Source organism: Penaeus chinensis, chromosome 4, assembly GCF_019202785.1.
Source record: "Penaeus chinensis breed Huanghai No. 1 chromosome 4, ASM1920278v2, whole genome shotgun sequence".
In the NCBI taxonomy this organism is placed as follows: Eukaryota; Metazoa; Arthropoda; class Malacostraca; order Decapoda; family Penaeidae; genus Penaeus; species Penaeus chinensis.
This window is the reverse complement of record NC_061822.1, coordinates 17575015-17590014: the sequence shown is the minus strand read 5'-3', so window position 1 is coordinate 17590014 and position 15000 is coordinate 17575015. Positions and strand designations below refer to the sequence as shown.

General features: G+C 36.5%; 1 protein-coding gene across 1 annotated transcript in view; it reads right to left on the bottom strand.

Annotated features, from left to right (window-relative positions):
* LOC125025092 overlaps positions 1–15000 on the bottom strand; it is a 79494-nt gene that overhangs the window by 2694 nt on the left and 61800 nt on the right. The window contains exon 2 of the mRNA XM_047613003.1: positions 4542–4831. Coding sequence (XP_047468959.1) covers positions 4542–4813 — 272 coding nt within the window. The 5' untranslated portion in view covers positions 4814–4831. The remainder of the gene's footprint in view (positions 1–4541; positions 4832–15000) is intronic.

The following is a 15000-nucleotide window of genomic DNA, read 5'->3' as shown; positions in this document are numbered from 1 at the left end:
GCGATATCACGTGATGGTATTAATAAATGATATCAAGTCAAGATGCGTCTATTGTATTACAGATGTGTAAACGTTGTGTCCTACTTGTCCAACAGTAGGTACCTATACTATATAAATGTGTGCAATACTTCTGATAACTAGTAGTGTAATGCTACATATTATGCATAATATCAATCACCCATTTCCTTCCATTATGAAATATAAAAATACAACCTCACAATATAGGTAAAGAATATACATATCATAGATGAGATATAATCATATATACCCCATATAATAGTATTCAAACCATTTAACATAAATTGTTGTGTGGTATGAAAAACTATATTATAACACATCTTGTGTGCTGTGTGTGGTGGATCTGCCCCCTGATAATTATATGAGAGTTAGATTAGCTGATGTGATCATAGAATGATATCAATCATTACCCGATCCAGTTAACTAGATTGGTAAAGTCAATGTATATACATGTCATAAATAATCACCCAAAAGCATATACAACATATTAAATAGATACTGAATTATCTGATTTACTAATGCACTCTGTAGGTCATTGAATTACATTTTAATGTTGGTATAGTTTCAAGTCTTTTACTTGGTAAATCTATATTACCATTCATAATATGTATATATTTTAATACATATAAAATTGTATAATGTATATTTGTAATACATAATACAAATATAATAAAATTATGATATTATAATAATATTCATAACATAATAATATATATAAATATATAATAATACATGTGTGTTTATATATACATATCATACACATACAAACGCATAATAAACATATATAACAACACTAAACACATATACATACATATACACACACACACACACACACACACACACACACACACACACACACATATATATATATATATATATATATATATATATATATATATATATATTATATATATATATATATATATATGTGTGTGTGTGTGTGTGTGTGTGTGTGTGTGTGTGTATACATATGTATATATGTATGTATATGTATATATACATACATATATATACACACATACATACATAGATAAATATATATACATATATATATATATATATATATATATATATATATATATTTATATATGGTTGTATACACACATACACACAAATATATATACATTTATATTAATATTTCCCTCCATCTCTCAAAATTCAAATTCTAAATCGCTGAGATTTTTTCTTTAATATCTCTCCTTTTCGCCCCATTTAGAAAACAGAAATAATTCTACATCCAGATCCCTTCAACATTTTCCCTGGATTTCCCTCTCCTCTCAGCCCAACAGAAAACCCCGTTTCTTCTCAGCCTTATTTATAAATTCCAATTGGAATCCCCACATATTTCTCCATCTTCTCCCTCTCTTTTTAACCGTTTCCTCCCATCCATCCCTCTCTATGCTAATCCAAAACCCTTCATGCATATTTCTCCCGAACTTCCCTCCTTGTTCACTCCGAATAGAAAACCCCGTTTCTTCGCATCCATCTTTTTAAATTTTCCTTCTAAACCTCATAAATATTTGTCTAGCTTTTCCCTGCCTGTCCCGGTCATCTCCTGTGGTTTCCAAAATGGCGCCCCATCTGTTCTCGTCCTATTAGTACAAGTTAAGTGCAAATTACCTCTTTCTTGTGGCTAATTTTTTTGTGTAACAGGTGGTTTTAATTGCCATAAAATAACGATTTATCATAACGTTCTGTTTAGATAAATATAGGGACGTGTCTAGTAGCAATAAGAGATCATTTTTAAGATCATATATCTCAAGCGCACACGGTTAGCGTTTGACGGTGATTTTAACTAGATTCTTTTAATATGTAGATACTAAGAAGTGATAATATTAATAATACTATTTTCATTTACCCATTTATTACGCTTGTATATTTAAGAATCTCGCGAGTGCAGTTTCCAAAAAAAGAAAGTTGGAGAAATTAACAGAAAACCGATTTCGAGTTAGGTAAGTTTATTTACCACCCTGGCCATCTGCTCAAGCGTGGGCAATCGTGCTTACAGCTTTACAAGTATTTGACATAGTACAGTATTCTGTGACTAATGACCACAGTTTACGATCGTGTCCACTCTCTCCTCATCTAGTCAACACCGATCTATTTAAAGTAAACCAAAGAACTGTGGAGTGGCTGGCTGTCTGGAGTGACACGCTATGAATGAATGAATTGTACATAGTAAAATAAAAATATAAATCATACATCATACAAAAAAATATTACGCGGATATACCTTTGCCATTGTGTTTACATAACACTGTTCTTTGTTTACGACAGTTTTACATAGTAAATTTAGGATACAGTACGAGTATATCTTCCAATGTTTCAGATGAAATTAGATATGCACATAATTCTTTATCCCTCATGTTAGGTGGTCTGAAAGGCTGTATCCCACGACATCCCGAGATACAGTGCTCAAAGCGTTCGCTTGTAAGCCAGAATTGATCGATTCGTTCCCATGGAGTTTATCTCAAAATTAATGCAATCGGAAATTATTATATTGTCCTATTAATATATCGTTGAATATATCTATGTATATATTGATATATATCTGTATAGAGGTTAGTGTGTGTGTTTGTGTGGGTATGTGTGTGTGTTTGTGTGTGTGTGTGTGTGTGTGTGTGTATGCGTGTGTGTGTGTGTGTGTGCGTGTTTGTGTCTCTGTGTAGTGCCTGTGTATGTTCATATTCACATACTTTTTTGTATGTCTCTTGCGCTGTGAAGATATTAATTCTCATTCATACCCCTTTTTCCTTTGTGATGACTCTTGAAGGAAAGACGGGAGACTTTTTTTTCTGAGAACCCTCTCTGCCGGCTACTCCTGACGTCACGGGGTTCATTAATCTGAGATCAATGTCTCGCCGGCGTTAGACATACACGGAGTTCAGCGTAATAACTCCGAGAGAACATCCAAACACGTCATTCCCCGATGATTTATGATGCATAATGAGGTCCATAAAAGAAAAGGACAGTCGAAAGTGGAATAAAACATGGTTGCAAAAAAAGTCCGTGATTACTGTTCTATTGTTGCACAAAATTCATTGCGCTGCGGTACGAGATTGTGGTCTGTTTTCACAAGATGTGTAATTTTGTATGTGTCTGATACGTGTATGGATACGTACTCAAAATACATATACATATACATACATCTTGAAAATATACACAAACGTACATACACAGACACATATATACAAACACATACATACCTACATACATACAAGTACATACAAAGGCACAGATATACATGCACGCGCGAACACGCATACAGACACACGCACGGGCTCCCACGAACTCACACGCACAGACAAAACACCTCTGTAATTTGTCCCTTTCTTCTGGATTTTCACATGTTCTTTACCTATCAATTATCTGCTCTCCTTACGTCTTTCTTACCCTTCTCTGCCATTTCCTGCTTCCTATTTCTCTCCGTCATTTTACCCCATTACCTCTTGGAAAAAATCTCCGCAAGCACAATCTTCTGCTTTCATACTCCCAAACGCCGATTATCGCACGGGAACTGAACCGTTTTAAAGCCCTGTAACTTCCTTTTCTTCTTACAAAACTTCTTTTTAGAATTTTAAACTTCAGACGACATCCGTGTTACCCCAGATACCTGTCATCTTCATTTATTTCTTGCAACCTCGTGGCTAGTGTTAGTGTTATTAAAAGAATAGTAATAATAATTATAATAATAATATTAATAATGATAATAAATAAAATAGTTTGAAAATAGTTCCAATGACAATGTATGATTTTTTGAAAAAAGAGAGGTAGGCTTTATCTTTTTTAGGGGGGGTGGGGCGGACATACAGAAGTGCACTATCTGTTGCTTCGTGACGTCATGCAAGAGAACCATGAGTTGCGATTGTCAGTCTCCAGTCATGCACCTACTGGGACGAAGCGCAGGAATGTCAGATTTCCTGTGACATGGTTAGCTCAAGGAGAAAGTTTTCCGCCGAAAATGAAGAGGGTTTGAATCATATATTTATGAACGTTTCTTTTTTTCTTTTTAATTATATATATATTCATCTATTTGTTTTATTTTCTTTATTTCTTTGTAATTATATATACTATCATTATTTCCGCTCTTTCTTTTTAGTTATATTTTTCTTTTCTTTTCTTCGTTCTTTTTTTTCTTTTCTTTTCTTTCTTTCCGTCTTTCTTCCGTTTTTTCATTCTTTCTCTCTCCTTTTTTGAGGGAGCCATACAATACATAAAAGGAAAAAAAATAAACTCCCAAATCGAGCATAGGTTTAGAACCACATCTTTTTAGCTGCCCCTCCTACTTACTTACTTACTAACATAACTTACTCACTGATTTACTAACTTACTTACCAATTTCCTTACTTACTTACTCACGTACTTACTTATTCACTCACTTTCTTTCTTCCTTACTTACTCACTCGCTCAACGATTTACTAACTTACTCACTTACTTACTTTCTCATTCACTTACTCACTCACTTACTTACCAACTTCCTTCCTTACTTTCTCACTAAACTCACTCCCTTCCTCCCTTACTTACTCGGTATCATGCACAAGGTCACTATCCTGCAGGAGCTTGGGTTTGTCCAGTGTCTGTCGGGGTCTGTGGTGGTGATGCCCCTCGGAGGCGCCCTTGGATCGGTCGTGGTGGTGCTGTCGCATGTGGCCGTGTGACCCGCTGGCGCCGTAGTCCCTCGCTGCCTTGAAGTCCCCGCCGGGCCCCGAACCCGTGGCCACCACGCCCGTCGACGCAGCGAGGAACAGCAGGAGCCACGCCCGCAGGAGGAGAGGCTTGCGTGACGCGGACGCCATGCTCGCGGGGGCTGTGGGCTTCCGAAGGGATAAAATGTTTTGATTTTGATTGGAGTTTTTGACGTGTTGATTTAAGCTGTTGTGAACCAAGCGCTTATTGATATCATTTGAATTTAGTTTTAATTTTAGATTTAACTATACAATCTTCAAATTCATTTCAAAACAATTTTCATTTTAGTTGTTTATTTAATTCATATTTACTATGATTTAAGTTTGACTTATTGTTAATATAAGATTTGAAAATTATCTAAAGAATGTTTGAATCAAACACAGAGATAGAAGGGCACATGTACATAAAGTAAGATATATAGTTATATGGATGTGTATGAGTGGGGTATGCCACTTTGTGTGTGCGTGTGTGTGTGTGTGTGTGTGTGTGTGTGTGTGTGTGTGCATATGTGTGTGTGTGTGTGTGTTTTGCCTATTTGCATGTTATCATCTTTTCATGATTATTTTCTATTCGCATGTTATGGATTATGTTATTTGTATGAAGCCAAAGCTGAGGTAGAATTAATAAGAATATACATTTTTTTATTCAAATCCATGAACATAAGACTTTAAATAGATTACTATCATTCTCACATTGAAGAATATAAAGACAGAATATCAAACTAATACATTTTTTCTTCTGATATAGAGGAAAGAAAAAAAAACGAAATAATAAAAAAAAATAACGATAAAATTGGGAAAGATTTATGTTTAAGCAGGTGATTCATGTCACAGGCGCAACAATATCTTTAAGGAACGAGTTAATGATCCACATCCGGGAACTGTAGACCATTGTATTTAAAACCCAACCTACCATTTATAGAAGCGAGGGTTTTTGTAGAATGGGAGAGAGAGAGAGAGAAGGATAGTTAGATAGACAGACAGACAAGGGAAGAGAGAGAGAGACAGGCACGCAAACACAGAGACAAAGAGAGACTGGCAGATACAGAAAGACGGAAGGACAAAGGCAAAGGGAGAGAGATATAGTGACAGAGAGACAGAGAAATAGAAAGATAGAGAGAGGAAGATAACTACCATAAATTATTATACAATTGCAATGATCTCTCTCTCTCTCTTTATAAGTACAATTCACGTATAATTGATGTATATTTTTGGTATATTTCAAGTACATTTTTTTTGCAGACCAATTACCAGTGACCCACATTTCTTTCATCAGCCACCTGACGCCCACGTAGATCAGAAACCAAGGAAAAGTGAGAAATAAGAAAGTGTAAATCACAAGAAAACGCAAATCAGGTATGTTTATGACGCGTCTTTTTATATATACGTTAAATTAGATAGAGTTACTATAAAAATTCCTTCTGTTTTGATCAAGCTTTCTCTCTTTGAACTCTCTGTACGCAACACTTTCCTTTGATTATGATTATCATCATTTACAATTCAATTTTATTTTTTAGGAAGAAAGAAAGAAGGAAGAGAGGAAGGAAGAGGAGGTGATGTGATCGCCGGAAATCATAGTTTTTTCCGTTTTTTACGTTGGGTCGTGGGATTTTTTTTTTATGGGGGGGGGCACACTTATTTTTTATGGAATTTCTCATGGGTGATGCGTGTTTCTTTTTTTATTCTCTAAGACGATTTCTCTTTGCTTTCGTTTGGTTATTTTGGTTATCTCTCCCCCCGCCCTCTCTCTCTCTCTCTCTCTCTCTCTCTTTCTCTATATATAGACAGAAAGATAGAAAATAGATAGATAGGTAGACATAAAGATAGATAGATAGATATACATACACATGTAAATGCCTGTTTGTGTCTTTGCCAGTGTCATGGGGTCCCATGACTCACTTTCCTTCCCTCAATAGGCCTAAACGATAGATACCCCCCCCCCCCTTCCCGTCCGTCCACAGAACCCCTACCCTGCCCCCCACCCACCCCCCAAACCCCACCTTACCCCCCACCTCCCATCAATTCTCAGACCCCCCCTTACACTCATCCCCCACCCCCCCACCCCAACATCAAGAGGCAATCCGCTCAGCCAAGCAAGCAGTAGACCCTCTTAGCGCAAAGCATCTGTTAAACAAGCATTATAACGCCTGAATATGCAAATGAGGCGATGACGAGCGGACGGTTAAGAGTCTCTTCTTCGCTTGTCTTTATAGGGCGTCGTAATGCTGTTAACGGTGGGCGGTGCTGCCTTGTGTGTGTGTGTGTGTGTGTGTGTGTGTGTGTGTGTGTGTGTGTGTGTGTGTGTTTTACTATATATATATACAACATAAGGATTATGTGTGTGTGTGTGTGTGTGTGTGTTTTACTATATATATATACAACATAAGGATTATGATAGGTATAATGAATGTAGAACTTTTTTAACCTTTTTTCGAGATTTTTGGTTTTTCTGAAACGTTAAGCCCAAGGTGCCTGACGAAGTGTTTTGAGAATTTGTGTGAGGATTGTCCATGGCCAGGGAATTCATCGATAAAATCCTGGTGACCATCTGGATCCCCATACGAGTCAGGGATTAAATTCGCTTTATCTATTTATCTGTCTATTCGCTTACTTATCTTTCTTTTTTTTTTTCTTTTTCTTTCATATACTGGGAGATGGATATATGTATTTTGAATAGTTTAGAATCTCTGAGGGACGTTGCTATCGATATTTTTGTATTAATAATAATTAGACGATTTTTAACTTTTAAGACAAATATTGCAATGATAGTGATAAATATGCTGATAATGATAATAACCAATGACAGTAACGATAATAAAAGTAAAAGTAAAAACAGTATTGATTTTGATGAGGACAAATTTTAAAATTATTACAAAAATAACGATACTAACGTTAATAATAATGGTAATAGTACCACATTACTACAAAATTAATGTATAGTAAACCTTCTCTCTCTTCCTTTTCTCTCTTCTTTTCATTTCCTTTCTTCGTCTTTCTTTCTTCTTCTTGTCTTTCTCTTCCTCCTGACATAGTTCTTCTTTACTATTTTATTTTCGTGTTTTTTCTTCTTCTTTCTTCTCCTTAGTTCTGTTTTTCTTTTAATTTGTCTTTTTCTTTCATGTTCTTCTCTCAGCATAGTTCTTCTTTCTATTCTTTTGTATTTTGATATTCGTCTTGCTTTTCTTCTTCTGCTAACAGTTCTATTTTTATGTTTTCTTCTCTGTTATTGGTATATTATATTATTTCTTCTCCTAACATAGTTCTTTTTTTTTTCATTTTAATGTCTTTTTTTTCTTCCTCTTCTTCTAACATATCTCTTTTCTCCATTTCTTTTTCTAATTATTCGTTTTTTTGTTTTTGTTTTTTTTTACCTCTTCTTCTCCTGACGTCAGATGAGTCATAAAAAGAATCCGTTATTTTTCTTACGGTAAAAGAACACGTAAATGTATCCGTGTATCCCGTTTGTTGGATGTTAGGACTGTACTTATTAATCTCATATCTATACATCTTGTTACTTATTTCTAACTTAAACTCATATCTATGTTATTGTAACTTATTTCTAAATTATTCTAAACTCGTGTCTATAACTTAAAATAACTCATATACCTATCATAACTTATATCTATATTTATTATAACTTGTATATATACTTATTACAACTCATATCTATACTCATTATAACTTGTATAAATAGCTTAATTATATCTACAAGGAGTTTACTCTAAATACTGAATATAAGATCATAAGTTAAAATCGATATTTATTCCCGATAAGTGTTATAAAGCATTGGATTATCGGTTACTAATATGGCAACAGAAAGTCAAAAGAGACCGAGCTAAAGGTTAAATGAATATATTGATTTATTAAAATGAATAAAATGAAATAAAAAAACTAACTAGAAAAATAAAGTATACGAATATAATTGGTTTATGACATAATCCTCGCCTTCAGAAGGAGTCTAAGAGCAAAATTTGATGTATAAAGAGAGAGAGAGACAGATAGACAGACAGACGGACAGAAGGACAGAGAAAGAGAGTGGGAGATAGATAGAGAGAGACACACAGAGATACAGAGACAGAGAGAGAGAGAGAAAGAATAAAAAAATATGTGTATGTATAACAGTATAAATAGGCATATATATACATATATACATATCTGTATATATATGTGTATATATATGTGTGTGTGTATACATATATATATATATATATATATATATATATAGAGAGAGAGAGAGAGAGAGAGAGAGAGAGAGAGAGAGAGAGAGAGAGAGAGAGAGAGAGAAGAGGGAGAGAGAGAGAAAGAGACAGAGACAGAGAAATGCAGATGACGACCCCCCTCTAACAGTAACAAAAACAATAACAACAAGAAAGAAAAAACGGACATTAACCTCATTACCTAGGTGTAATATTCGGTGTTATTCTGCAAAACTGTGTTACGGCTGATGCTTTAATCGCGTAACGACAGCGGTTTTATTGAGAAAAAAAGAGAGACAGTGTAACAGATGGCGGTGACAGACTGTGTCTTCTTGAAGATGACTGGCATTTGCTTGTTCATTGCGTATCTCACCTTATAAATTGCTTGAGAGTTGAATCTTTTTTTTTTTTTTTTTTTTTTTGTTATGTGTTTGTGGGCGCCTTGCTAATGTGATTATAGTTAGTGTGATTTATTTTAATATTACCGTTCTCTCTCTCTCTCTCTCTCTCTCTCTCTCTCTCTCTCTCTCTCTCTCTCTCTCTCTCTCTCTCTCTCTCTCTCTCTCTCTCTCTCTCTTTCTCTCTCTCTCTCTCTCTTTATCTTTCTCTTTCTAATTTATTTTAATTTCCTTCCGCATATCCTGTTTCACTTCTTTTCCTAACAAACATAGAACATTAAATCTATGAAACTGTGCCATGAATACGAGAGACTGGTGTAAACATCTGGTTAGACAATAGATGATTTCTGTTCTCATACTGCCTTGCATTATTCATATGTGGCTTCATACATGTACGTTTGCCGTATCTTCTTGTACACTGACAGTACAATACCATGTACTAGTCACACCAAGGTATGGTAATGCATCTGGCCCAGGAACCGTAACAACTGTGCATAATACTATGGCAATTCGATATACAGCGTGACGCCATGAGTATGTAAGTAGTGAGAATATTTTGCAACTGAGACGTTGGAAAATTCCTTGTCTTCTATTCGTATCTTTACTTTTCCTCTTTCGTTCCCCTTTTCCCTTCCTTTTTGTCTGTTTTCGTAGGCACTTTTCGAAGTCTCCTTATAGCGGAAATTATATGCATATCCTTCACCAGGTTGTTCGTGAAGGCATATGCTCTTAATATCTAATTTTCCTATAAGATAGATATAAGAAATACTTTATTAACGACATTAACGAAGTAAATGATAACCTACAGAATAGTAGAATGAAAAATCTTATCCAGGTTAACAGATAATCTCCGTTTTGAGTAAAAGAAGAAAAAATAAGCAATTGTGTGTGTGATGAAAAAATCCGGGAGCATTAGTGATAATAGGAAGATAGTGATGGTGGTGATCATTAAGGGTGGTGATCGACATCGATAGTAACTAACAACGCTTTTGACATTAGCCGTAGTATTAAGCGATAATAACCATATCTTTAGTAATAACAATGAGAATATTTATATAATAACAATAAAGATAATAATGATAGTAATAATAATAACTAATAATGATAATGACAACTATCATTACAATTATAATATTTACAATAATAACAACCATAGTGGTAATAAAAACATCAATAATGAAAATAATATCAACGTCAATAGCAATAATAATAAAAGGATAATGGTAATAGTAATACTGAGTGATAATAAGAAACAAAAATTATATTAGTAATGCCAACGATAAGATCAATAATAATAAAGGAGATAATAATAATAACAGCAATAACAATAACAGTAAGTAATAAGCCAATTCAGGCAGATGAATTAAAATAATACTTAGATCTTCAATCTCTGTCCCAAGAGCTAAATAATAAAAAAAAAAAAATAAAAAAAAACAGCAATAATGAAACTAATAGCAATAGTAATGATAACAGCAGGGATAAGATCATAATGGTATTAATAGTAAAAACAGTAACAGTAAGGAATACACTAATTCAAACAGGTGGATTAAAACGCTACTGAGATCTTCACCCTCTGCTTAAAAAAAAAAAAAAAAATATATATATATATATATATATATATATATATATATATATATATATATATATAAAAAATAAAGTAATAATGAAAATAATAGCAATAACAATGACAACAGCAATAAAGATATAATAATAAGAATAGTAATAACAGTAACAGTAACATAAACAAGTGAATTAAAGCGGTGTTGAGATCTCCCTCTCGACCAACAGCTTAATGATACTAGCAATGGTAATCATATAGGCAGTGATAAGATAATTATGAAAATAACAGCAAAGATCAGATAATAAGAAAAACAATAGCAATGGTAAGACAATAAGATAAATAATAGATGGATTAAAATGATAATAACAGTAAGATAAAGATAATAGTAAATGTAAGATAACAATGATAATAAAAACGATAGGATAATGACAATAATAGCTATATTAAGTTTATGATAATAATAGCAATGATAAGATGATAATAATAATAGTAATAACAGCAAGAGTAAGTTGATAGATCATTTCCCAGCCTGGGGTTAAATAATGATACTGATAAAATAATACAATAATGAAAATAATGGCAATCACGGTAAAGAGATAATGATAATAACAGTGATAAAAATAACAGGAAGTAACAGTCTAATCCAAACAGATGAATTTAAAACGCTGCTGAAATTTCCTCCCTTCCTAGCCGTGAGCCGAAGGTCCACGCATGCGCAGTGAGACCCTTCGCGTCGGCCGGCAGCGGTGGTCGGTTTCCGCCAGTGCGTATCTCCGGGGACTGTTTCCTCCCCTTAACCTAGTGCGGGCTTTTTCCTGTTCCTTTTCCCTATTTCCCTGTTACCCCCCTCTCTCCCCCACACCCCTTCTCTGTTTCCCGTCTTTCCCCTCCCTCTCCCTCCTCCTCCTCCTCCTCCTCCTCCTCCTCCTCCTCTTCCTCCTCCTCCTCCTCCTCTTCCTCCTCCTCCTCCTCCTCCTCCTCCTCCTCCTCCTCCTCCTCCTTCTCCCTCCCCTTCCTTCCTCCTCCTCCTCCCCCCCTCCTTCCTCCACCTCCCCTCTCCTCCTCATCCTCCCCCTCCCCCCCCCTCCTCCTCCTCCTCCCCCCTCCTCCCCCTCCTCCCCCTCCTCCCCCTCCTCCCCCTCCTCCTCCTCCCCCCTCCTTCCTCCACCTCCCCTCTCCTCCTCCTCCTCCTCCTCCCCCTCCCCCTCCTCCTCCTCCTCCCCCTCCTCCATCTCCTCCTCCTCCTCCTCCTCCTCCTCCTCCTCCTCCTCCTCCTTCTCCCTCCCCTTCCTTCCTCCTCCTCCTCCCCCCCTCCTTCCTCCACCTCCCCTCTCCTCCTCATCCTCCCCCTCCCCCCCCCCTCCTCCTCCTCCTCCTCCCCCTCCTCCATCTCCTCCTCCTCCTCCTCCTCCTCCTCCTCCTCCTCCTCCTCCTCCCTTCCCACGGAATAGGTGGTCAATCCTGCGGTCATTTAACAGTTGGCAGAGCGGTTCGGTCGTTGGTGGTGTTGGTGCTCCACATGCCGAGGGATGGTCATTCCTTGCAACGCCTGCAGTCTGTGTGTGTGTGTGTGTGTGTGTGTGTGTGTGTGTGTGTGTGTGTGTGTGTGTGTGTGTGTGTGTGTGTGTGTGTGTGTGTGTGTGTGTGTGTGTGTGTGTGTTTGAATCGGTATGTTTCCTATATGCACCTGTTATTGGCGCTAACCTTCCCTTCCCTCCCTCTCCCCTCCCTCACCCACTCCCTTTCCCTTTGCCTCTCCCTCTCCATCTCCCTTTCCCTCTCCCTCACTCTCCCTCTCCCTTTCCCTCTCCCTCACTCTCCCTCTCCCTTTCCCTCTTTCTCTCCCTCACTCTCTTCCACCCGTCTCATTACCTCCGACTGCCTAATTCGGGCGCGCCACCTGTCGGCCCGCGGTGGAAAGGCTGGCGCTGGTTATCCCCTAATTATTATTCACGAGAAAACCGAGAAAATATTCCTCCTCGATGCACATGTGTCTACCTCTTGACGCTATGACGACACGTGGAGGGCAGTTCATCCGTCTCCATTCCGTCGCGCTGGGAATGCACTCTTGGGACGCCTCTTGATAAGGGCGAATATGTGTGGCATACTCGGAGAGTAGGCACGTTAGTAAATTTAACACATTCTTATGTGTGTGTGTAGATACAAAAAATCATATACTGCACACACACACACACACACACACACACACACACACACACACACATACACACACACACACACACACACACACACACAGACACACATATACATATATATATATATATACATATACATATAGAGTGGAGTATATTTTGGGAGTATTCTCATGGGAAAGAAAGAGTGACGGGAATCTGGTCAGAATCGTCAAAATTTAAGGTTTGTGAATGAATGGTGACTTGCATATTTTGTAAAGAGGTCTGTGAGATGCGTATTCCCTCTCTATCTAACGATATTACTAATGAAAAAATAAACACAATAAACAACAAGAATAGTAGAAATAACCGAACTGAAATTTTATTTTTGCTCCATAAGTGTCTACAGACAATGCTTCTTTCTGTAACAAGTGCCTAAATAGAGCCGTAAAGTAACTAGATCTAACTGTGACGTTTGTGACAGTAGAACAGCTGATAACGTCGCCTAAGTACCGCACCTTACACTAAATGAAAAATCTGTTACATTGTTACATATTTACCACATAAATGAAATTTAACAGATCATCAGTATTTTGTGTGTATATATGTATATGTATATATATATATATATATATATATATGTATATGTATATATAAATATATATATATATATATATATATCCAAGATTAGGATCTTAGTAAAAATTCACGCAAAAAACATTAGCTTTAGCGCCATAGCAAGCTTCTTGCTCCAGTTGTGACGTGTCTTGAAGTATTTTATATACTCTAATTGGCCTCTTCCTCTTCTAAGAATATCAAATATAAAATCCTCAGATTTTTTGGAGTGAATTATATGACCATTTAGTGTATTAAGTCTGTGTTTAAAAGATTTTAGAAATGCTTTTTCCGGTCCCTTACACGCCGTGATTTTCAAGCTGTGAGACAAAGACAAAGTTCTTGGTAGGCCACTGCTATCTTCTAGACTATCATTTAAAAAGAAAAAGAAAAAAGTGAAGATATAAAAATGAAGAATATAAAATATGAAGGTATAAAAATGAAGAATATAAAATATGAAGGCATAAAAATGAAGAACATAAAATATGAAGATAAAAAATGTGTCCATCTATCTATATATCTATTTATTTAAACGTATATATATACATACACATATATATATAAATATATATATATTGCATACATATATTACATATCTACAGTATATAAATATATATATATATAACTACCACGGTGGACCAGTGGGTAGAGCACTGACTCCGACCCTCATGGTCCCGAGTTCAAGTCCCCGCCGCGGTACTCGTAAAAATGACTGCGCTCTGACTGCTGAGAAAGAGTGAGAGACAGACAGACAGACAGACTGAGACAGAGAGCAGAACAAATAAAGACTTTTCAGCCCTTAATATAATAAAGCCCCCCCCCACCCCCCACACACACACACAGTTCAGGGTGGGACTTTAACATCCTAAAAGTGGGACATGGGCTCAGAAAAAAACAATAAATACCATGCTACGCCACAGGAACTCACACTAGGGTGTACTCCGATCATAACCAGCTTGAAGGAGAGAATACCAGTCTTCACAGCTGGCCTGGAGAAACTTATTCCAAGAACGGTGGGTGAATATGTGCGTGTGTTTGTTTCTGTCTTTCTTTGTGTTTGTGGAGCTGTGCGTACATGTATACGCACATACACATACGTTTATGTGTGCATACATGTATACAAAGTGTTTAAGTCTTTATGTGTTGAACTTTTTGTATTCTAGCCAAAATATGTGCTAAAATGCAATACTCCCCTATAATTAGCACATCAATCACCCACTGTAATTCGCACATCAATTACCCACTGTAATTCGCACATCAATTCCTCAGTGTACTTCGCACTGTAATTCGCACACCATAACCCTACTGTAATTCGCACAAAAAGATATTGCGTGATATTGTCTTCGGATAAAACGGCTGAGAATGACTGTTATTATTTTCATTACTCATGCTGATG